The following is a 27203-nucleotide window of genomic DNA, read 5'->3' on the forward strand; positions in this document are numbered from 1 at the left end:
AGAAAATTGGCAGTGAGTACAGCACTGAATTAGTGATTGGTACATGCAATACTAAATAAGTGAATAAAACAAGACAATTATTAATTCAAATGAAAAAGTAAAAAGTTGTACAGGAAAGGTTTATTACCAGAGTTTATTATCTAACTCAGCTGTGTTTTGAATTTTCATAGTGATCGTAATTTAAACACTTGACTATTCATCCAACTGGAATTGCAATATAACTGTATGAGAAGATGGAATGAGGGAAACAGTACACATATGTGATGGAGGCAAAGGGAGTAAAGATAGCTAAATCTGTATAATCTAGAGTGAGCAGTCAACAAATAGTTCTAGAATTGGGGGAAATCATGAAGTAATACATAGACATGGAGGTAAAAATCAACTATAAGAGATGAAAGTAAGATGGTGATATGAGTGAGAGGCAGGAAAGACTCAGAGGGTTGCTTCCCATAGCAAAGTTTGAAGGACCATTTGAGAGTATTAACTTTGACAAACATTGTAAAATATCACAAAATAGGAATACTCTTAACAAACATTTAAATAACGGCCCAAAACCTTTAAAATTTGATGTAATTTTCATATTAAAATTCATCTTCTTTTTTTGAACAGTGAGAAAATAATCTTGGGGGAAAAAAGCACAAAAGATAAAATGATTTTTGACTCCATTGTTCAGATGATAATTTTAGGAACCTATAGAAATTTAAGAATCAATGACTAAAATGATTCCACAGTTAATTTAGAGTAATAAATGTATAAGCCTTGAAGTTGTTGTATTTTTTGACCCAGAAATTACATTCCTAGGGATTTATCTAAAGAAAGTAATAATCAGAAATGTACATGAAGATTTATTAGGAAAGATAATAATCACAAAATTATAATAATTTAAAAATAAATAACATTATTTATAATAATTTAGAAAGAAATATTCCCAAGAGATAACTTGTTAAATTCACTATGCTATATTCATATGTAGAATATAAATATAATGGAATCTGCACAGCCATTAATTAATGTATTTTCCAATAGATTTAGTTATGTGGGAAAATAAACACAGCATATTAGGAGAAAAAAAGGAAACAAACTGTATGTATAGTTGTACCAAATTATGTAAATACAATATGTACAAGTATTTAATGACATGAGCTTGTGTGTACAATGAACACTGTGTGTACAATAAAACAACATGGAATCCACCGACATGTTAGCAGTGTGCATCATGGGGCAGAACTATGCTTTTTATTTGCTACCCTATATTTTATCATATCTCAAATTTTCAGCAATAGTCAGGTATTCTTTTATTGTTTTTTTTTAAAATTCCCATTTATTTACCAGTGGGAAGAGGGACAGGGGGAGGGGCAACATAGGGGTGGGGAATTAAGAGCTACAAACTATTACGTATAACTAAGCTATGGGGATATATTGTACAGCATAGGAAATATAGCCAATATTTCATAATAACTATAAATGGAGTATAACCTTTAAAAATTGTGAATAACTATACTGCACACCTGTAACTTACATAATATTGTACATCAACTATACTTCAATAAGAAATAAAGAATAAAAATTCCTGTTTATCTCTATTCTTTATCCCCATTTTTTTCCTTATCACAGGCAAATATTTTAAAGTATTCCATGTGTATCTCTTGTCTATGTCCTTGCAAATGTATTATTTAAATGTATTTAAATGTATACTATATTTTTAATTTATCTCAATGTTGCTTTTATTCATTCAGCACTTTGCTGCCATTCGCACATTGAATATATCTGTTTAACTGTAAATCTGTAGTTTGTAAGGTGTGCCTACCGCGTTTTAACTAAAAGCTCTCCCAGGAATGGACATCCATGTTGCCTCCAACAACCCCAACCCAACACCATCAAAACTAACCCTGCAAAGGACTAGTCTCACTCATGTCCCCTTAGGGACTGATAGGAGAATTGCTTCATCAAGGAGTATAGGGACATTTAATCTAGGTATTACAATATTGCTCTCTAGAATGGAAGTACCTGTCCACATTCTTAGAGGGGTTCTACAAATCCCCACCTGTCAATAACTGGCATTATCCAGCTTTCGCATTTTTGCCAAACTGGTACAAGTAACATCCCACTGTTGCTTTAATTTGTATTTCTCTGATACTAAATCAGTCTGAGCATCTCTTCGGTCTGTATTAGGTTTTAAGACATTTTCTGTATAGTGGTTCTCCATAGCTTCTGCCATTTTTCTGTTAGGACTGCTGCCTCACATGTTGATATATGCCAGTTAAAAATCCCTTGAGAGTTTTAAATATGACCCCAATTATAGTGTCTACCCAGTTCTCTGTGTATTTTGTAAGGCAGAAAAGTTTCCAAATTATTCTTTAGTAATGGCAAATTTTACTCATAATAGTAAACACTGCTAACATTTAATAATAAACATTGTTAACATTCTTTAGTAATGGCAAATTTTACTCATAATAGTAAACCTGCTAACATTTAACATTATAAATTTTACTCATAATAGTAAACATTGTTAACATTTAACATTGCCAGATGCTGAGCTAAGCACTTTATATATCATTTCATTGTTATTACTTCCATTTTATATATGGGAAACTAACTAGATCAACATTTCAGGTAAGCAGTAGAGTCAGGGGTAGGATTCACACCTGGGCTCCTAGGTACAGAGGTAACTTGCTGATTGCTATCCCACACTGCCTCTTACCCTATGGGATCTGAAGGAACTATGAAAGGACTCTTGCCCAAAGGTATCATCTTCTCTCCACAACTCCCGCCACCAACTTCTCTGTAATTCTCACAATATTAATTCCTGCATGGGAAATCATTATAATATGCAAAAATTCCCTAACTTAAAAATATGAACCCTTGAATATAGCAATATATTCAAAGATTAATATATTAGCAAAATTGACATTACAGTTAATAAATCATGTCACAGTACATGTGACACATTACACAGTACATAAAAAGTGGCTCAGGGGATCTGAGGCAGGTAAACACACTGGGTTCCTCTACCTAACCTCTTTCTCTCCCACCCCTGCAAGTTCAAAGGTTGTCTGCTTTCTCCCCTTCTTTTGGACTCCTTGACTATTCAAGAGAGTTGTGCCAACAAGTCGAAAAATGAACATGTGGTTGATCTTTAAAATCACTTAATGAGGTTAATTACATTATTCATAAAGATAAGGAGATACAGGCATTCCTTAAAATCTGATTTGTCTTAGACAATGATGCAGAAGACCAGAGTCCTAGATAATAGGTTAAAAAAATACTTTCTAAATTCAGAAAGAAGATAGAGTTTGACAAATGACTCATTCACTTTTATATTAGAATCACTGTACTATGTGTACATCAGGCAACTGATTGAGTCTCCTTTATGAGCATATGCAAAAATGAAAGGAAACAAAAAGAGAGCAAAAAACCTGGGCAGTCTGAATTAAAATGTGGATTGTGTCAGATAACTGTTGTGAATAAGCTGAGAAACAAATTTCTAACTGTATAAATATTAAGTACTCACTTTACAGAAAATCCACATACACAGATTAGACTACACAGAAGCCAGAGAAAAAGACACTCAGATTGCTTTGCATAATTATCTATAACTATCAGGGAAAAGAATTCCTGTTCAAAATGTACAACTATCCATTTATATTCACCCCTCCCTTTTAGAGCAATTTTAAACCATCCTGAGAAGCTACTTGTCAAAATCAGCAAAAATAATCACAGCAAAGTCCTAAAATCTCTTCAAACGCTGCTTCTGTTCTTTCCTTTCTCTCTTCCACTCCTGCAACTCGAATTACATGTATGATAAACTTCTCTTCCTTACATCTCATATTCTTGTCTCTATTTCCATTCTATTCTCTCTGTGCTTCAGGTTGGATATTTTACATTGCCCTATCTTCCAGTTCTTTAATTGTCTATACAACTGTATCTAATCTACGGGTAAACTCATGTATTGTGTTCTTAGTTTTAGGTATTGTATTTTTAAGTTCCAGAATTCTATTTGATTATTTGATATAGCTTTCAAATATCCCCTAAAATAGTTCATCTATTCACCCAATGCCATAGTCTTTTTTTTTTTTTTTTTGCGGTATGCGGGTCTCTCACTGTTGTGGCCTCTCCCGTTGCGGAGCACAGGCTCCGGACGCGCAGGCTCAGCAGCCACGGCTCACGGGCCCAGCCGCTACGCGGCATGTGGGATCTTCCCAGACCGGGGCACGAACCCGTGATCGGCAGGTGGACTCTCAACCACTGCGCCATCAGGGAAGCCCTACCATAGTCATTTTAAAGTCTACATCTGATAATCTGATTAAATAGATATCCTCTGGGACTGTTTCTATTTTGTGTTTTTTTCTTAGTTTCAGTTATCTTCTCAGGTCTTCTGATATGCTTGGTAATTTTTGATTGCCTGCTGAAAACTGTATGTGAGATATTTAAAATCTAAGGCTCTGAATCACATTATTTTTCTCCAGAGAGAAATAGGCAATAAGAGTAGGATCAGATCACTTTAATTCACTCTAGGATTGATACGATTCAAAGTTGGATATAAGCATTTGCAAGGGCTGCACTATTTCTGGTTTGCCTTTATTCCTAAGTTAGAGTCCATGTATAAATCCAACTGAAAACTTGGAGGGCTAAGCAGGTCCATTCCACTTTGGTTTGCCCTAAATTCTAATTTTTGTCTCCCTAGCCCTGTGAAGCTGCTGAAAGTCCAAGTCAGCTTCTCAGCTGGAGTTTTCTCCTCAGCTTCTTGGCACTTCTGTAGCATTTTTGAATTAGAAGAAGAGGCAACGTTCAGGGCTTCCATCCTCTCTAGAATTCTGGCCCCTCAAATTATTTCAGTTTTTGTAGTCTCTAATGCCTGCCAACATTAATTTGTTTTAATTACATACCACTTTTCTAGTTGTTTGAATTGGGAGAGTTGATCTCATGCAAGTTATTCCACCATAACTGGAAATGGATTTCTTAAGTATCTATTAAAATTAAAAACATATATACTTTTGACCCAGCATGTCCATTCTAGAATTTTATCCTATAGATAAACTCATACATGCCCAAAATTATATGTAGAGTAATGTTCATTCTAGCATTATTTGTAATAGCAAAAGACATGAAAGGGATCAATAAAGAATAAAATCTATCAATAAAGAACAGGTTTTGTGTGTATGTAATAGAACACAATGATGTGGAAACAAATGACCTGAATTTTCATGTGTTAAAATGGAAGATGGACACTAATGTGCATAGTATACTCCAATTTAGGTTAAAGTGGATAAACACATGCATACATTTTTTACATATGCAAAAATGTTTTTGATAAGATACCCTAGAGCAGAAAAGAGTTGTTGCTCTGGGAAAGGACAGAAAAACTGGAGCTTGGAGTCAGTGGAATATTTTTCACTATATTTTATACTATTTGAATTTATGTTTTTACATATTACATGCCTTAACTTTATAATAAACATTAAGAGAAAAATATTATATAGCATGAAAAGTGCTACATACCAGGAGGCAAAGAGGAAAATGGCAGGCTCAAAAAAGGCTTATTTAAGCAAGACAACCTCACAGTACTAAACTCTGAATTTAGACTTTAAGGACAAATTGGATTTAGTAGAGTGAAGGAGAGAGAAAACATGCAGAGAAGGCGAGTAGAACATGGAGGTATGAGGGGATGCTCACTCTAGGGAAATCATCAACTATTCAGAGTTGATGAAGGATAGGGTAGATGCTGGAGATTGTATACCTTACAAGCTTCACTCTTCCCCACGGACAGACTGTGCTGTGTTAGAAGTTTAAATTTTATTTTAAGACAATGGGGAGCAACTCAAAAGTTTGCTTTTTGAAATGAAAGTGTGATATGATCAGATTTGAATTCATATATATCATGATGGCAATATATGGACAATGGAGGGACAAGGGGCAAGACAGGGAGGAGACAGACTTGAAAAAGAAGATAGGGAAGCACTTTGCTATACAGTAGAAACTAACACAACATTGTAAAGCAACTATACTCCAATGAAAATTAATTTAAAAAAAAAGAAGATAGGGAAGACTCTAATGTGGTGACATGAGGACAAAAAGGAACAGATAATACGATATTAGGAAGGTAGAATGAAAAGGACTTGAGGCCTTATTTATGAATAATGGATTATATGAAATGATTTATTACAATTCATTTTTAATTTTTATTTTTTTGGGGGGCTTGGATACCCGAGGAAACAATGGGGCCTTTCACTGTCAGGAAACATAAATATGGCATAGATGTCAGGAAAGAAATGTTCGGTTCTCCACAGTTGAGGCTGAGGTGCTTGAAGATACCTAAGAGAGAAAGGTGCCCAGTTGGCAGCTGAATACGTCTTTTTTTTTACCTTTTTATTTTGTATTGGAGTATAGTTGATTAACAATGTTGTATTAGTTGCAGGTATACATCATAGTGATTCAGTTATGCATATACATGTATCTATTCCCTGGTGGTCCAGAGGTTAAGACTCCACACTCCCACTGCAGGGGGCACGGGTTTGATCTCTGGTCAGAGAACAAGATCCCCATGCCACATGGCATGGCAAAAAAAAACAAAAGAAAAAACACATGTCTTAGGCATAGAAAGATGATGGAGAAATAGCCTTAACTGTCATAAGAATAAAATTGGTAGTTGAAGGGCTTCCCTGGTGGTGCAGTGGTTGAGAGTCCGCCTGCCGATGCAGGAGACACGGGTTTGTGCCCTGGTCCGGGAAGATCCCACATGCCATGGAGCTACTGGGCCCGTGAGCCATGGCCGCTGAGCCTGCGCGTCTGGAGCCTGTGCTCCACAACGGGAGAGGCCACAACAGTGAGAGGCCCGCGTACCGCAAAAAAAAAAAAAAAAAAAAAAAATTGGTACTTGAAGTCACGTAGGTATTTAATATCACCATAAATATGGCTATGGATGGAACCACAATATATAAGGGGTGGAATATAATCGGAAGCCCCAAGAGGAAGCTAAGAAGTATTCAGAAATTCAGGAGTGAGTGGAAGGCATACACTCCAAGAGATTAAGTCCTTCGGGTAAAATGGAGAAAACTTTATGGGAAGACTGGTGAGCATCTGAGACTAATAGTCAAAGGACAGAGAAAGTGGAAAGGAGTAAGGTCCCAGTGGAGTACGAAATATCAGGAGGTCCAAGGGAACAGGAGTAGAAATCAGTCCAAGAGACCAGAGCATAAGATTCCTGGACGTGGGAGGAGTGGGTGGTAAATATCAGCCTAGGGAAGTAGGTTAAAACCAGATAAAAGAGGGCCTTAAAGTATATACTAAGCAGTTTGGACTTTGTTCTATAGCGAATAGGAGTCATCAAAAGCTGTAGAGCAAGGAGTGACAGGTTCATAAGTAAGGCATATGCTAATCTTTCATTTCCATAAATGAATGTTTGATTTGCATAAAATAAATAAAATTCTGCTTTATATCTCTCCCTCCCAACACATAAACAAGGCATATACTGGTTTTTTTTTTTACATCTTTATTGGAGTATAATTACTTTACAATGGTGTGTTAGTTTCTGCTTTATAACAAAGTGAATCACTTATACATATACATATGTTCCCATATCTCTTTCCTCTTGGGTCTCCCTCCCTCCCACCCTCCCTATCCCACCCCTCTAAGTGGTCACAAAGCACGGAGCTGATCTCCCTGTGCTATGCGGCTGCTTCCCACTAGCTATGTATTTTACGTTTGGTAGTGTATATATGTCCATGCCACTCTCTCACTTTGTCACAGCTTCCCCTTCCCCTTCCCCATATCCTCAAATCCATTCTCTAATAGGTCTGTCTTTATTCCTGTCTTACCCCTAGGTTCTTCAAGACATTATTTTTATCTTAAATTCCATATATATGTGTTAGCATATGTTATTTGTCTTTCTCTTTCTGACTTACTTCACTCTGTATGACAGACTCTAGGTCTATCCACCTCATTACAAATAGCTCAATTTCGTTTCTTTTTATGGCTGAGTAATATTCCATTGTATATATGTGCCACATCTTCTTTATCCATTCATCTGATGATGGACACTTAGGTTGTTTCCATCTCCTGGCTATTGTAAACAGAGCTGCAATGAACATTTGGGTACATGACTCTTTTTGAATTATGGTTTTCTCAGGGTATATGCCCAGTAGTGGGATTGCTGGGTCATATGGTAGTTCTATTTGTAGTTTTTTAAGGAACCTCCATACTGTTCTCCATAGTGGCTGTACCAATTCACATTCCCACCAGCAGTGCAAGAGTGTTCCCTTTTCTCCACACCCTCTCCAGCATTTATTGTTTCTAGATTTTTTGATGATGGCCATTCTGACTGGTGTGAGATGATATTTCATTGTAGTTTTGATTTGCATTTCTCTAATGATTAATGATGTTGAGCATTCTTTCATGTGTTTGTTGGCAGTCTGTATATCTTCTTTGGAGAAATGTCTGTTTAGGTCTTCTGCCCATTTTTGGATTGGGTTGTTTGTGTTTTTGTTATTGAGCTGCATGAGCTGCTTATAAATTTTGGAGATTAATCCTTTGTCAGTTGCTTCATTTGCAAATATTTTCTCCCATTCTGAGGGTTTTCTTTTGGTCTTGTTTATGGTTTCCTTTGCTGTACAAAAGCTTTGAAGTTTCATTAGGTCTCATTTGTTTATTTTTATTTCCATTTCTCTAGGAGGTGGGTCAAAAAGGATCTTGCTGTGATTTATGTCATAGAGTGTTCTGCCTATGTTTTCCTCTAAGATTTTGATAGTTTCTAGCCTTACAGTTAGGTCTTTAATCCATTTTGAGCTTATTTTTGTGTATGGTGTTAGGGAGTGATCTAATCTCATACGTTTACATGTACCTGTCCAGTTTTCCCAGCACCACTTATTGATGAGGCTGTCCTTTCTCCACTGTACATTCCTGCCTCCTTTATCAAAGATAAGGTGACCATATGTGCGTGGGTTTATCTCTGGGCTTTCTATCCTGTTCCATTTATCTATATTTCTGTTTTTGTGCCAGTATCATACTGTCTTGATTACTGCAGCTTTGTAGTATAGTCTAAAGTCAGGTAGCCTGATTCCTCCAGCTCCATTTTTCATTCTCAAGATTGCTTTGGCTATTCGGGGTCTTTTGTGTTTCCATACAAATCGTGAAATTTTTTGTGCTAGTTCTGTGAAAAATACCAGTGGTAGTTTGAGAGGGATTGCATTGAATCTGTAGATTGCTTTGGGTAGTAGAGTCATTTTCACAATGTTGATTCTTCCAATGCAAGAACATGGTATATCTCTCCATCTATTTGTATCACCTTTAATTTCTTTCATCAGTGTCTTATAATTTTCTGCATACAGGTCTTTTGTCTCCTTAGGTAGGTTTACTCCTAGATATTTTATTCTTTTTGTTGCAATGGTAAATGGGAGTGTTTTCTTGATTTCACTTTCAGATTTTTCATCATTAGTGTATAGGAATGCCAGAGATTTCTGTGCATTGATTTTGTATCCTGCTACTTTACCAAATTCATTGATTAGCTCTAGTAGCTTTCTGGTAGCATCTTTGGGATTCTCTAAGTATAGTGTTATGTCATCTGCACACAGTGACAGCTTTACTTCTTCTTTTCCAATTTGGATTCCTTTTATTTCCTTTTCTTCTCTGATGGCTGTGGCTAAAACTTCCAAAACTATGTTGAATAAGAGTGGTGAGAGTGGGCAACCTTGTCTTCTTCCTGATCTTAGTGGAAACAGTTTCAGTTTTTCACCATTGAGGACGATGTTGGCTGTGGGTTTGTCATATACGGCCTTTATTATGTTGAGGAAATTTCCCTCTATGCCTACTTTCTGCAGGGTTTTTATCATAAATTGGTGTTGAATTTTGTCAAAAGCTTTCTCTGCATCTATTGAGATGATCATATGGTTTCTCTCCTTCAATTTGTTAATATGGTGTATCACGATTGATTTGCGTATATTGAAGAATCCTTGCATTCCTGGAATAAACCCCACTTGATCATGGTGTATGATCCTTTTAATGTGCTGTTGGATTCTGTTTGCTAGCATACACTCTTTCAGAGAAATCTAGAAAGATAGGACTTGAAGTATGTTGTTGGTATTGAGGAACTAGAAGATTATACATTTGATCATTATGTCAAAATTACCTTGTGCTTATTTAAAGGTCAAATTCCTGGTCCTTCAGAACTGAAATTTCTTGGAATGGGAAAAGAGTATAGGCATTTTTAACAAGGTCCCCAGTTTTCCTCTCAGGTCTGAAAACAGCAGTAGCAGATTGTAAACTCCTCAAGAACAAGGATCTTGTTTACTTAATTCATCATGTATATTTAGTGCTCACCACAGCATCTGTCACATAACAGGTCCTCAATAAGTGTTAAATAATTTAAAGATGAGAGCGATGAATGGACAGACAGAACAAACAAATGAATGAAAGAACTAAAGAACTCATGTTTTTGCCAAAATCTTGATAATATTATTGGAGCTTACATTCTAGTGGAGTAAGAGGAGAGGCAACAGAAAATATACATGTAGACAGAGAAACAAATAAAATAATTTGAGGAGACCTACTTTAGCTAGGGTAGTCAGGGAGAGCTTTTGAACTGAGAAAGTAGCATTTGAGCTGTCATATTATGAGAAAGCATTAACCATGCGATGGTCTGAGGAAAAAAAACCCTCAAGCAGAGGAAAGTCTTAAGGAAAAAAAGGGTAAATAAAGTGTGCTTAAGTAATAAAAGAGGCATATGTGGCTATGGGTCAGTGAGTGAGTTAGACTGGGAGAAAACGAGACAAAAGATTGATAAAATGCTCATCATACAGGGTCTCAGTGGTTGTGATCTCACAGGAGTTTGGATGTTATTCTAATTGAAATGAAAAACCACTGAAACTTTAAACAAAATAGTGATATATCTGATTTACACTTTAAAAAAAATCACTCTGGCATCTGTATGAATAATGGATCATAACAGGGCAATGACAAAAGTAAGCAGACCAGTTGGGGGTTGATGGAGTATTCCAGATAAGAGATGATTATGGTCTGGTGGTAGGAGCAGAGGCAGTGAGAAGTGCTTGGATTTGGAATATATTCTGGAGATAGAATAGACAAGATCATGTTAATGGGTTGGATAGAGTAGGTGAGGGAGAGGAGTGTAAAGAATTTGGATTTTAGCCTGTAGGCAATGGGGACTCATGTAAAGTTTTGAAGTGAGTGACACAATTACAGTAGAATATATTCGAACAATGATCTTGAGGCAGTAGCAAAATAAATTCTTTGAGAAATAAAATGGAAAATAGAGGCAAATTTGGAGGTATCAGTAATACTCTAGGCTTGAAGTGACAGGCATCTGAATTAAGGCGATGACAAAGGGAATGGCAAAAAATGATAGATATAAAGCCCACAATCAAGTTTGGAGAGATTTAATTTGCAGTGCCTTTGGGCACTAGAATTAGGCAGAGAAATCTAGGCTAGAAATATTTGGGAGTTATCAGAATAGAGCTAGTAATGAAAGTCATGTGAGTGACTGAGATCACCCAGGAAGTCTGTAGACTGAAAATGGAGATGAGAATAGGAACTAGCAAAAGAGACTAAGAGTGTCCAGAAGCAAAGGAGAAAACCTAGGAAAGTGTGGCATCACGAATGCCGGTATAAGCATTTCAAGAAGAAATGTTTATAACTGTCAAATAAGGACTGAGAAGTGTCTGTTGGGTTTGGTAAAACTGGAGATCATGGGTGATCTTGATTAGAGCTGTACCCATTTAGAGGTGGAAAAATAAGTAAGACGCTAGGTATATGAGATGTCTGAGATGCGAAGAAGTACTATGAATACAGATAACACTTCTGAAATTTTTGGTTTTGAAGCAAAGAATAAAGAGAGGTCGCTAGAGAAATACCTAGAGTAGAGAGAGGGAATCTTTAGGATGGGAGAGATGGTGGAATGTTTCAACAGTGATGTGAAGAAGACCATAAAGAGAGAGAGGAGGAAGATACTGGAGGGGGAGGGTTGATTGCAAGGTCTCTAAGAAGGCAGATGCTAATGGGATCTAGAGCACAGAGAGTGGATTAGCCATAGACTGGATGAAGGACACTTCTCCCCATCACAGCAAGCAAGGATAGGTGTAAGTGCGCATCAGTTAGAAGGAGTGGTGCTAAGAGGTGGAGGGATTCCCAGGATGATGATTTCTATTTTTTCTGTGAAGGAAGAAACAAGTCATCCTCTCGTGAGGAGAAAATATGAAGGGATCTGAAATTTGAGGAGCGGAGAAGGAATAAAATTACCATTATAGAGAATGGGTAGATTATTTTTCTAATGAAATGTAAGATTTCCAGGTCATGTGAGGAACTTGCTGAAGTTGAATAAAATAATTTCTGCATTTTTGTGTTTAAACATATATGATAACATACAGGTTAATTCACAATCAACATCATGGCAATCCTAAAACTTTAACCTTTTCTACAAAGAATCCCTACATTCTTGAAACCAGAACTCACTTCAAATTTTAGAAGCAGCTTACAAAAGCTCTTTTGCCAAAGCTCCAGTCTCCCATTTCCGAAGTTCTCTTTCTTTCACCCTCATAAATTTAATTTCATTATTTATCTACACATTGTTTTTGCAGAAACAAAATTTAGTCTGATGGTAGTGAATAGATGTGAACATAGATATGTTGGCCACAGAACAAACTGCTGTGAGAAGAGTCCTATCAGAAGGGCATGGAAAGCAATCATGTCCATCAGATAGACTTAAATAAATGACACCAAATTATCTAGAAATCAAATATAATTTGTCACAATTATATAAGCATTGCATTTTAATTTTAATCATTACTATTTCCCTGGCACATATTAGATGCTTAATAATGCTTAATAAAAGAAGGAATTAGCATTTTAGGGATTTCTAAGCATTTGGTACATATTGATAAGCCATAAAATAATCAAATACAAATAAGTCTGAAAGAAGATGTGAAATCTATACAGTTAGTGAAGAGTACACCTGCTAACAGTTCATATCACAGCAATGGTATTAACAATGTCCAGAGACAATTTTGATGAAGAACATGGGAGGGAAAAATGATAATAGAGGAGTTCACTTCTGTCACAGAAGTAGGGTGACTTTCTACCATGATTGTAAAATTTAAAAAAATTCTAATAATTACACTATTCTAGCTAATTTAGCATTGTCATACTAATCATAACATTTGACCCCAATTCTAATAAAATATAATACAATTAATAGAAAAGAGTAAAAATAACAAAACCTTTCTTTAATATTTAGAACACATTCAAGATTTAACAATGATAAGGGTTAAATAATTGTAATTTGAAGCCTTGGGATAATTTATTTACTACTCTGCAAATTAATTTCCTAATTGGTAAAGAAGAAGAGGTTAGATTAGATAATCTCTAAAGGAAGTTTCCACTCACATTTCTGATGGAAATGCACCTGATTAGGTACTGATGGAGACTATCAGGTACTGTATAGTACTTAACAATGTCAATTTTAATAAAAGTAAACTTATTTATTTATTTATTTATTTTGGCGGTATGCGGGCCTCTCACTGTTGTGGCCTCTCCCCTTGCAGAGCACAGGCTCTGGATGCGCAGGCTCAGCGGCCACGGCTCACGGGCCCAGCCGCTCCGCGGCATGTGGGATTTTCCCGGACCGGGGCACGAACCCGTGTCCCCTGCATCAGCAGGTGGACTCTCAACCACTGCGCCACCAGGGAAGCCCAAAAGTAAACTTCTTGACAGAACAATTTCCTTTTAGGTATAGTTTACTTACTCTTTCAGTGAGCTCAACGAGCTGACATAACTTTTGTAATTAATTTTAAACATACTTTCATATCCACTAGAGGTTTAATTTTTTCATAAAACTGTATCATCAATGTATCTGAGTTTTTCTAAAAATTGATTGTATAATCATTATATCATGGCATTATTTATTTTCCTGCTTTAGATGCCTATATTTTGAGAAATAGTATAAATTCTTACCTCTAAGAGATAAGGCTCCATTTGGTCCAGGGTTTTTCCAAGATGTTTATCTGGATCTAAACCTGCCAAGAAAGGTTAAATTTTTTTTTAGATAACGATTAAAATGGAGGTTTAAAGACACGTTTCCCTTCCCTTGGCTCCTCCTTGCCTAGGAAACTAGTGTATGTGTATTTTAAGGCAAAATGTACCTTACTAGTATTTACTTTTCTATTGCCCTTGGGTAACTGGTTTTCTTGCTCCTGAAAAATAAGTTTCATTCCAATTCATTTCAATTGCACTTCATCAACTACCAGACACATTGTTTCAATCCCTTTTTCATTTATGAGGAATTGTAATTAGGATGGAAAAAAAAGTATCATTTCAAAGATATGAAATTTAAATCCTTGGTATTTTAATTATTATTATTATTTTTTACTCATGGACAACAGCGAGAATTTTCTGACATTTCTATTTTATCTGTTTCAAACTTATTTGGAGAATAAAAGTAGAAAATAAAAGAGTCATAAACTGTATGCCTATATAATTAATTCACTTAGTAGCATATGGACACAAATAACTATTACCAAATTAAATGACAGCTCATTTCAATGACCACTTGTGTGACAGCGTTTTCCAAGAAAAAACAGAAACACTCTGAAAAATCATCATAGTACCAACAGCATTTGCATAATCTCTGATAAAGATGTTCAAATGATATAATAGCAGAGTTTATGTGGGTGATGGGGTATAGGTAGACTACTGTGGACAACAGGAACTCTTCCCACATTCCAAAACTAACCTGCCAGGAAAAAAATCACATGCCACAAGTCAGCTATGAAAGGAATGAATTCATTTTAGCTATTTACATCCATAATACACGTATTAGGCTTAGGTTCATTTAAATAGGCTATTTTTATTGATTATTGGTTTAAACCAATCAGCTTATTAATTATACAAACTGATTAATAATTTTCTTTTTCTAGTCAAATGCCTTCTTTGTAACATGATATTTCTTATAATCACATGCAGAATAATAAAAGGGAAGTCAGATAAAGATTAAGGATTCTTCTCCTACTGATATTAAATTACATTAATCCCAAAGGAAACAACTCAGAGCACTAGCACTAGATGGATTATTTGACTCCTTTCACAGCAATCTTATTCTCAAGATGCATTCATTAAAATCAAAATTTCAATTGGCTGGGTAAACACTTGATGAACTAATTGTTGACTTTGTCCAGTTCCTTTATTCCTGTCAACCCTTGCAACCTTTGCAATTCAATGTTTAAAATGAGTAGGTAAATAAAATATTTGAGACAAGCATCTATGTAATCACCACCCAGATTTAATAAGCATTAACATCTTTCCCTATTTCCTCCATAACTTTTCTTTAAACACCACCAACATAATAGAATCTCACAGTGTATCTACCCTTAATCAATCTATTTTCCCTAGCCTTCAGTCTTTTGAAGTTGGTATGTTATTTCCCAACTATGCTTTTATAATTTTACTACAAATGTACATATCCAAAACAATATTTATTATTGTTCATGTATATCAAATTTTAACACGAATGATAACTTTTTACTTATTTTTTTCAGTTCACATTGTTAATGAGATCTACTTATAGTAATTACTATGGCTCTGGTCCATCCATTTTTGACACTCTTGTAAGTGTCAAAACATGTTTGTTTACTTTCACTACTTTTTGTTGTCTTCTAACTTAATTGCATATGGTCAAGACTGTAGTCTTTATATGATAATTCTTCAAAATTTGGTGAAGCTCGTTTGTGACTTATAAATGATTAAATTTTATAAATGCCCCATTTGTACTTGGAAAGTGGATTTGCTGAAAGCAAAGTAAGATTTTATACCTAAACATAAAAAAATTATGATCTTGTTAATTCTGCTGTTCATATTTCTATGACCTTACTAATATTTGGTTTCCATGAACCATCAGTTTCAAATAAAGAGGTGGTTAAAACCTCCCATTATGATTTTGGTTTTAATAATTTCTTATAATTGAAAGTTTTGTTTTATACATTTGAGAGGTGTGTTGTTATGGACACAAATTCATAATTTCTAAAACTTCTTGAGAGGATTATTCCTTTATCAAGAAGTAGTGAGCTTTTGATCTCCACATATGACTTTTATCATATATTCTATTTATCAACATTACAACACCAGCTTTCTTTTGTTAACGTCTTTCTGATATACATATAACTGGGTTTTGAAATTTTTTATCCTATCTTATAAATACAAATTCAAAGAACTGATTTTAAATTTTTTATATTTTACAATTTTTTTTTTGTCTGGACCTGTTTCCATCACCTTATTGTGTACTTTTTGTTACATTAAACTTTATATATATATTTTTTCCTTTGCCACTTTCTGCCTCATACTGGATCAAAAAGGATATTTTGTCTGTTTTCTCTGCTGATTAGAAAGCTGTAGACTATATATGTCAATCCCAATCTCCCAGTATACATACACTATTGATATTATGTATAAAATAGATAATGAGAACCTACTGTACAGCACAGGGAACTCTACTCAGTGCTCTGTGGTGACCTAAAGGAGAAGGAAATCCAAAAAAGAGGGGATATATGTATACGTATAGCTGATTCACTTTGCTGTACAGCAGAAACTAATACAACATTGTAAAGCAACTATACTCCAATAAAAACTTTTTTAAAAATGTGATCCTCTTCATTGGTCTCATCTTAGTACAGTGCCTGGAACACTTTCAAGTGTAAGCTTTCAAGAAATATTTAGTGAATAAATGCATGTTAATCTGAAAAATAAAAAAAAGAAAGCTGTAGACTGAATTTCTACTCTTCCAGTAATCACTTGTAATTTTTAACATTCATTCAAAACCACAGTATTTAAGTCTAAAGTATTAAATATCTAAGAATTTATGAACCTTAAAATATAAATCTAAGAATTTATTTTTTAATTTTTTTAATCTAAGAATTTATGTTTAGCATCTTTCTTTTTTTTTTTAGCCATGCCGTGAGGCTTACAAGATCTTCGTTCCCCACCAGGGATTGAACCCACACCCTCAGCAGTGAAAGCCCAGCAGCCTGACCACTGGACCGCCAGGGAATTCCATTTAGCAACTTTTTGACCAAAACAAGTTAGCATGTTTTTAACTAGACACTAAATAAGTTTTACCATTTAAGTTGTTATCACTGTGTTAAATTTTAGTTCCATCATTTTGGGCAAGAAAATGTAAGCTTATGAACACATTTTACAGTGTCTGTGCTCACCATCGTTTGTCATTCATTTCTCCTGGAATTCAATTTATTTCTGACTTAAGTCCATTCTTTATTTTTTCACTGAAGATCTGTGAGTGGTAAACTCTCCTAGTTTTTACCTGTCTGATAATGTCCTATTTTTCTGTCTCCACCACATAACAGTTTAGTTGTAATATATTATTACTTCTTCAGGCTTTAGTTGTTCTTAGTGAGATTTACGCTGTCAAACAGTGGTTCCCATATAAGGAATCTTCATTTTCTCTGTGCTAGACAGTACAATTTTCAGTTTACCTATGACATTCTATAATTTTAACACAAGGTATCTATTTTTATTTACACTGCACTGAACCTACTATGCACTTTCAATTCCAAAACTCATCTTTCTTCGAACCTAAGTTTTCAGCCATTATATCTGTAAATACTGTTTTTCTGCCTTCTATTTTTTTTCTGAAACATCTATTACACAAATATTGCTATTTTCCTACCTATCTATCCTCTGTATTTTTTTTTTTTGCAGTACGCGGGCCTCTCACTGTTGTGGCCTCTCCCCTTGCGGAGCACAGGCTCCGGACGCGCAGGCTCAGCGGCCATGGCTCACGGGCCCAGCCGCTCCGCGGCATGTGGGATCTTCCCGGACCGGGGCACGAACCCGTGTTCCCTGCATCGGCAGGCGGACTTTCAACCACTGCGCCACCAGGGAAGCCCTATCCTCCATATTTTTAAGTTGCGCTTTCAATGTTGTCTTCTGGGTGAATTATTTTTTTCTGCTTCACTCATTCTGTCTTTGACTTGGTTCATCTAGAGTTTATTCTGCCCACTATTTTGTTTTTTAAATGACTCTGTGTTTCACCCCAAATTTCTAATTGTTTACTTTTCACATCATACTGCTGCTATTTCATTTTGAGTAATTTATTTTTCTAATTGACTGCTTTTTCTTTAATGGATGTTTTATTTTTATCTCTTTGAGGTTCTCCCTCAGAGGGGGCACTTTCAGTCTGTTTCCCCACAGGACTGTGATCTCCCAGTTGCTTTTGCTTATTTCCTGACCCTCTGTATTAGAGCCCCACAGCTTCATTTCTGAATTATTTTGTATGTCTATTCATTCTTAATTCACAGAGATGTTTATAATGCTTTCCAGCACAGCTCTTTCATACTTTTCCTTCATATATTCATCTATTACTGCCATGGTTTGGGGTGGAAATTTGGAAAACTCAGAGCAAGAATGTACAAGGCCAGCATGGCAGGAAGTCATTTTTTAGCCACCCTTCCAATTCCTTGATTCTCATATATACTGGTCACATAGCACATACATATCACCTTAGCACTTAGCATCAGGCTACACATCATTAAAATCATTTAAAAAGTCTCTCATGATTGAACCTAAGAATTTATGTTTTGTGTTCTCTATAAGGGTTTGGGAGTAAATAAATGCCTATCTAAAAGGCATGAAAAGGAATTTAAGAGCATGTGATTTTATACAGGTGGGCAATGAAAGATCAAGCCAACAATCTTCCCATTTTCCTTACAGCCTTTTAATTCATTGCAAAATCATCATGCCCCAGTTCTGAACTGTTAAAGTAGAGAAATAGCTGTAATATCTCATTTCAAAGATGGCTGCATTCCATGATGTAGCAGTAAAGTAATTTGGCTTGCCTTTAGATAAGACAGTCAGTAAAATATGTAAACATAAGTCACATTGGGCACATTTTTTCCACATGAATCTGTATTCATCACAGAAGTACACCCTGGTAAAATTATTTCAAGATTTTTGTGTATTCATAGAAATATTTTCAATTTATTTATTCCTAGGATAAGCACTGAAAATTCTATGGAGCTAAAACAATTAGAATAAATAGAAATTTAAAACTTTAAGGAAGATTTTCAAATATTTTTCTGAAACACATTATATAGATCATTTCACTAGGAGATTATTGTAAAACTATAAAATAGTTAAAATAAAAGTCACATTTTTTCTCAGAGTTAATAATGAAATAAGCTGCATGTATGAGTCATTATAGTTTGGTAATACGGTCTGCACCATGTTTGGTGAGGATGAGATGCTGTTACGAGTCATGGTCTGACGATTTAGATCTTTCACACAGGGCAGGCCAATCAGTAAGGATATTTCACATACACACATCAATAGATGATTCCAGTGGACGTGTAAAACCAAGGAAATGTGGGAACTGAGAAATAAACAATTTTGACACATTGTAAATTTATCAGAGGTTATGTCTGGTGATTTTGGTAGGCATCTTCACATAAACAATGATTTAGGAGTTCTTATCTCATGAGATGATACTATTTAAATAGACTATAATTCTTTTCCAAAAAATGTCTAAGTTTTAATAATGAAACTGCTTGTCTAGATTCCATACAATAATGTACATATTGTTCTGAATGAATCTTTCTACTTTAAATCAACACTGTAAATAATACATATTTGGGTCAGGCTAACATGTTCTACTGTAGTTGGTAATGACTTTCTCCTGATGCTGGTTACCCTGTGCAAGTGCAATCTGTCTTTGCTTCCATTTTTCTGTTCATTAGAAAGTGACAAGTCATTGGGGACCTCACGATCACTGCCCATAAGACGTGCATTTCAAATTGTTTTTATAAAATATTTCCTTGGATAAGATCCAGAGACTCCTAGCAATTCAAGCTCCTGTCCTTGAGAAATCAATGGCCTGAAGCCACCCTGATCTCCGAGATCTCTTCGAAATTGGTATACTATTACATGTGGGATGATATTAGTCAGCGATGCGGTAGGAAGATTATTCATCCTACCCTAGAATACACTCAGATATGGAACTTTTCTCAAGAAATTTGTTACTGCCTAAAACACTGATGTTTCCATAAATATTAGACTATATGCAAATGAAAAGTCTTTGTAACTTATTTTTATAAATATAATGGATGATTGAATATTTAATTTTATTAATTACACTTACACATTTTTTCACGTTTCTTCATTTAGAAACATCTTAGCATTGTATGTACAATCTGTATGATATTTAATTTCTCTAAATGGAATAAGACAATTATTAAGATAATTAAAACAAGCATCTGGAGAAACAGATCAGTTTAACATAAAAAAAAAAAACCCAACCTGTTAGCTTATCTATAATTATGAAGCCCAAAGATGTTAATCTTTACCTCATGTATTTTGGTTTTGGTATTTTCTAACTAGATGATATGCACAGAGAATTCTGACACTGCAGATCCTTCATAATTGAGAATGGAAAGTCAGGGTCAGATTACTATCAATAAAATATATTTATCATTGGATTTACGCTTTAAGTGCTTTAGAGAGAAATATTTTACATAATAAAGTCAATGTCTGAGTTAAAATTTAACACAAAGCTTAGACAAAATAAATAACTTCTCAGTTTAATTTACTTGTTTTATCAACAAGTATCCAATTTTATATATATATATATATATATATATATATATATATATATATATTTTTTTTTTCCAGTATGCGGGCCTCTCTCACTGTTGTGGCCTCTCCCGTTGCAGAGCACAGGCTCCGGACGTGCAGGCCTTGCGGCCATGGCTCACGGGCCCAGCCGCTCCGCGGCATGTGGGATCTTCCCGGACCGGGGCACGAACCCGTTGTCCCCTGCATCGGCAGGCGGACTCTCAACCACTGTGCCACCAGGGAAGCCCCAATTATATTTTTAAACTCAACTAAAGAAAGATGCTAATATACCAATATATTTGCTCTCAAATGATTCTACTACATGGAACCACTTTAGAGTACATGAATATATAACACACCTTAGTAATTTTAAAAGCCATCTTACATATTCATTTTATTTTCAATTTTTAAACAGTAGCTATTTAACTGGTAAATGCAGCCAGTCCAAAGGCATAATCTTCTCTTTCTTTGAATAAATGCTAGTATCTAGACCCAATACAATTTCAATACAATTTGAAAATCTCTATCCTAATCTCTGTAATGTCTTCATTCCCATTTTATTTTATATAAAACTATATTATGTAAAAACCTTTTGAGGGGCTGTGAAAAGCCTATGAAAAAGCCACAATGGTTCATGGGCTTTTTCCATGCAATTCAACTTTATCTAAAAGCTTCAAATTATCCTAGTCCTTGAAAAAGATGTTTCTTTTTTATATTCATTCAATTTAGGTGTCTCTCCTCTAGTGAAGCCTGGGTCATGAATGGACATAAACTGTGCTTCACCAAAACCCTAACAGTCTGTTCAGTTTACCTCCTGAATCAGTCAGGTGTGGAATATGAGTCTCAATGTGTCTAGCTCCCTTATGAAAACCTTTATAATCACTGAGATGGTAACATTTAATAATGTTTATATAAATATAAAGTATATTTAAAGTATATTTAATTCAAATACCTAGATAAGCTACTTTAAGTTACTAACAAAATTTTCTTCAAAGTGCAGAAAAATTTACTATAAATCCTGACACCTAATCATTTAATCATGACTTACAGACATTCCTTGATGGAAGCTGGGTGGATGAATAAACCCACAACAAGACCTAGGCACTGGATAACTCCATGCAGAATTAAGAAATTAATTAGGAGGAAGAACCATAATTTGCAGAGCTGACATCTATTTTACTTTACTTGCATGTATCAATGGGAAGCAATTACAATTCAATTAAAATATTCAATTTTATTACTTTACTGACTGACCTTGAAGTTAATGCCTGTTCTATTTAATTGTATCATCTATGAATAAATGTTAACCCTACAATGTTATGCCCCATTATTTTCAATGCATTTTTCAACTTCTCAACTGAATTATATCAGTCAATTTATTGTCTACTATCATGAAAGCAAGTGGAGGTTTATTTCTTCACGACAGCCCAAAATATGATATGAGAGAAACATCACGAAATGCTTGATAATGCTACTTTTAACAGAGTCAAGTAAAATGAATTGGGTTCTCAACTTTTGTAGCCTAGACTTTTACTGTAAAATCAGTAGGTGATATTCAAAAAGGTATAATCACTCTGAGAAGCAATTTCTAGTCTGCCTATAAATCTTGATAAATTTCAGTGCAGACAGGAATGGAGCATTCTGTGTATCTTTAAAAGTTAAACACAACCCCTCCCCGCCCCCAATAATCTCTTCCTATTTTTACCAGGCTCACTCGCCATCAAAACAAGTGAATTTCATTTAAAAAGCTCTAATGTTTTTGTTGGTAAATATAACCTTTTTGTTTCCAGACTTCAACTGAGCACACCATCATTCTACAATTGAGCACTTTATAAATATAACCACTATATTTGTGTCAAAGAACAAAAAATACTGATTATGTGATCTCTAAGGTAAAAATTAGCTCACATGTTTTGAAAGTTGACTATTGGGGGAAGGATCTTATTTGAATTTCCAGATTTTCCATTTCTACAATTAGATCACTAAAACCTTAGCTATCTTAGAGGTTGTGTTAGGACTCATCTCAACATGTAACTTCTTTCTGAAATCTATGAACTGGTATTGTACTTCAGTGTATGTAACATGAAGGAGACTCAGACACTTCATGGATTCACTTTTGAGATCCATGGCACCCATGAAGTGAATGACCAATAAATCATATTAAATATAATTATGCAGTTAATCAATACTTGCTGATGATAGCTCAAATGGTCCTTCTTCTATCTTTGAAATACTACACAGTTTTAATATGAAAAAAATGAATAAAAAGTGGAAGATATGCGAGTCAAAGAAATTTTTAAAAGGGGGATTTGAAATATTTATTATAGAAATATCTTCCTAATTTTTCATATTAGTTTTCAACATAATGAGGACTGGAAAGTGAAAGAAGCTTGATATGAGTAGGGAGCGTTTAGAGGGGTGAAAGTTGAGGTTAAAAAAAGTAGACAAGGGGGCTTCCCTGGTGGTGCAGTGGTTAAGAATCCGCCTACCAAGGCAGGGGACACGGGTTCGAGCCCTGGTCCGGGAAGATCCCACATGCCACGAGGCAGCTAAGCTCGTGCGCCACAACTACTGAGCCTGAGCTCTAGAGCCTGCAAGCCACAACTACTGAAGCCCGCGTGCCTACAGCCCGTGCTCCGCAACAAGAGAAGCCACCGCAATGAGAAGACTGCGCACCACAACGAAGGGTAGCCCCCGCTCGCCACAACTAGAGAGAAGCCCATGCACAGCAACAAAGACCCAACACAGCCAAAAATAAGTAGATAAATTAAAAACAAAAAAATTAAAAACAAAAAATTAAAAACAAATGCCAAATCCTATAGGGCCTTGTGTTTCATTTTAAAGAGTTTGTACTTGAATGCAAGGTCACAGAGAAATTCTAAGCAGAGGATGACATGATCCAATTAGATCTTTAGTGATCCAATTAGATCCAATTAGTGATCTTTCTTTAGAAAGATCACTCTAGCTTCAGTTGAATTCCTTGGCAGGAAACAAGACTGATGGTAAGAAGGCAAATAAAGGGATTGCTGCAATAATTAGTGAGACAGGATATAACAGACAAAAGCAATAGGTATGGAAGCAAGAGAATAGACTTGAGAGCAACATACAGTAGGCAGGATATATAGTACTTGCTGATAAATTGGGTATCGTGAATACAAGAAAAAGAAAAGGCAAGATGATTCGCAGGTTTCTGATTTGGTCAAATTAAAAGATGGTGGCACCAAACACCATTTACTTCAGATATAGAACAGAACACAAGAAAGTTTGGGAAGGAAATAAAGGGCAAATTCAATTTTAGACATGTGTTTGAGGTTTCAGGGAATCACCCAAGAAGAGATATTTAATTGGCAATTAGGTATATGGGGTTAGAGCCCAGCATGGAAGTCTGAGCTGGGGATACTGATATAGAAATAGAAGCCACAAGATGAACACTCAAGGAGAACCTGTAAAGTGAGAAGATAAAATACAGGCAAGAGCTTTGAGGAATATCAAATTTTAATGGGCACTACAGTCAGAGAGCTGTCCAAAATGGAAATCTGATCTCGTCATCTTCATTTTTAAATCCTTCATATAATCCTTATATATATATATATATAAACCTTTTATACTTCTGGGCAAGATGGTTACATAAGCACTGGCATCCAATTCTTTCCTTTTCTTCCTGTGATGGTTAATTTTATGTGTTAACCTGAGTGGGCCATGGAATGCCCAGATGAAACACTGTTTCTGAGTGTGTCTGTAAGAATGTTTGTGGATGACACTGGTATTTCAATCAGTGGTCTCAGTAAAGTAAATTGCCCTCTCCAATGTAGGTGAGCATTACTCAGTCTGTTAAGGGCCTGAACAGAACAAAGGGCAGAGGAAAGAGGAACTCACCCCTTTTTTCTTGCCTCATTGCTTGAACTGTGACATCTCACCTCATCTTCTCCTGCTTTTGGACTGGGATGTACGTCATTGGATCCCCTGGTTCTGAAGCCTTTGAACTTGGACTGAAATACACTACTGGCTTTCCTGGGTCTCCAAGTTACAGACAGCAGATTGTGGGACTTCTTAGCCTCCATAGTCATCTGAGCCAGCTCCTCATAATACACTTCTTTTGTATCATGTTGGTTCTGTTTTTCTGGAGAACCCTGCTTATTAACACATGCATCCTCTCCATTCCAAACTCCACTGAAAAGACCAGTGAATAAAGGAAGAGGAAAATATCAGGACTGAAACTGCCCAAAACTTGAACTAAATTTTGCTTGCTTGAGTGAAGTTGGAATCAAATTCATAAGAAAGTCTATCCTAAGACTTTTCCAGTGAAAGAATAACTTTCTAGAAAAAGAAGTACAGGCGACTTCAGAGAACCCTGATTATTGTCCATACCTTAGGTCTTGCACTGTGAGATGCCTACCTCACCTGGTTTTTATGTAACTTTAAACTGTGACCTATGAATATTTCTACATATTCACCTACATATGTTTGAGACATCAACCAATACAATATTATCTTTCTGAAAGAGATTTTGTCAGAAGACAAGCCCTACAAACTTTATAACATATTCTTGTTCCAAGCAGTTTTAATACATAAATGTTGGGACTTCAGCTAAGACAGGAAAATCCCACTTTCCAACCATGGCAAATATAGAATGATACTGGTATTTTCTACACACAAATATCTGCTTGGGCAATATAGTTATTAAATAGTCTTACTACTAAATGGATAAACAGAAAAAGACTCAGACTTACCTTTCCAGAAGGAATTTTCAGTGAATTGTTACATATTATCATGAAAGTTGTTTTAGTGTAAACTGCCTGACACAGCCATAAAGGTTACTTACTACAGAGGGATAACTTTTATAACAGCAGGCACTAAAAATAAGATCTTATTTATTTTTGAATATTACATTTTGTATATGTTAAAGAATAAAGGGAATTGGTAGGGATGAAGGTAGAAAGACAGGTTTTAGAATTATAACATGGTAGATATTTCTTGGAAGGCCATATATATATATATATATATATATATATATATATTTACACACACACACACACACACACATACATATACATATACATACAAAGTAGCTTGGGATGGACAGAATCTTAATGTATTCAAAAATTCAAAGAACATATCCATACTAGCACCAAATAGTTATATGCCTAACTTATTTTTAGAACAGCCTGCCTTACCTGGCAAAGGAAAAGATGTGCTAGCCATAAAATGAACAAAATCAGCATTTATTTCCTCTGCTGTTATAATCTGTTACTTCACTTTACAGACTGAGCAAAAGGCACTCTATTCAGAGATGGGTAGCTGTGGGACTGGTAGTATTTGTATTTGAACCTTAAGGAAAGATTATATTGCATATACTCAGAATGTGATATTTAAGACTTGATTTTTTTTCCTTCAATTTAAAATGGTAAATATTTACAACACACTTGGGAGATGTTAAAAGTTTCAACTTTTGATGTTTCAACACCTCAGTTTAAAAATTCTGTGCTACAGTACTTTGTATAAAGGTAAATATATATTTCTAGTAGCAATTTACACTTGAATGCACATTAAGTAACCTTTTATAAACAAAATAATTATTTGAACAAAGTTCAGGTGTAAAAAAAAAGTTATGTTAACCATAGACTATGAAAGAATAATGCAAATTGCTTTTAACCTTTACTGTTCAGCAATCTTTTCTAGGAAGGCTATTGCAATGAATGATTTTAATTATGTCCATTATTATCCAAATGAATGACAGAAGAGTGCAAGGTGGGGAAGCAATAATTAATATGCTGTACCTTGGCTTATTTGGGCAGTTATAAAAGAAGAAACAGATTAATATAACATATAGGAATTCCCGCAGGTGAGTATGCGTAGGAGTGGAACTCAGCAATTGGGATGTCGGCACAATTAAAGCTGTTTTCTAATTAGTATGGGCATCTCTTAATGTTAACCCAAAGGGTGAAACTTTAAAAAGTATATGTTAAAAATTTGAAGAAAAAAAATGGTTGGCATCCCTCCGAGAGGCAAGTAAGGGAGTTTAAAAACTATCCAGGCTGCTTAGAAGACAGAAAAGAACAGTGGCAATGAGAGACATATACAGAGGCTCATTATTCGACAAGTCAAAAGAGAAATCTGTGGATAGTTTGGGGAAAAAAAAAAAAAAAACCGGAAACAATTCCAGAGTCACTTATGAATACACTGAAAGTATCTAGAATATCTTTTTTAATACTTGCCTTTTTTTTCTGAATTAAATACCAAAAATACACTGTCAGGGAAAAAAAAGAATTTGAAAAGTAACAGGACAAAAGGTACCATGAGGACTAAGCAGACAACATGAGTGGCTGGACTAACTGCTGAGTTTCTCCCCATCAGTGAGGACTTGAAATGAGGACAAATAAAAGGATGAGAAGCAGCAGAGAAGTTTAATTCAGTTTCATTTGGCATTGACCTTTGCTGTACAGGATAGTGGGGAAACGACTATTCCAAGGGCACTTTCTGAGAAAATCAGTGGGGCAGTAGCAGAGAGCAATCTCTTAGGAGGAAATAATAGAGCAACTTGAGAAATTCCACAGTAATAAATTACCATGACCAGATGGTATTCAACT

General features: G+C 35.2%; 1 protein-coding gene across 1 annotated transcript in view; it reads right to left on the minus strand.

The window, feature by feature from the left end:
* Positions 1 to 27203, minus strand: part of DPH6 (diphthamine biosynthesis 6) — a 179223-nt gene that overhangs the window by 22860 nt on the left and 129160 nt on the right. The window contains exon 6 of the mRNA XM_082681668.1: positions 13957 to 14018. Within this exon, the coding sequence (XP_082537794.1) occupies positions 13957 to 14018 (62 nt within the window). The remainder of the gene's footprint in view (positions 1 to 13956; positions 14019 to 27203) is intronic.

Source organism: Grampus griseus (genome assembly GCF_964374135.1).
Source record: "Grampus griseus genome assembly, chromosome: 2".
Lineage (NCBI taxonomy): Eukaryota > Metazoa > Chordata > Mammalia > Artiodactyla > Delphinidae > Grampus > Grampus griseus.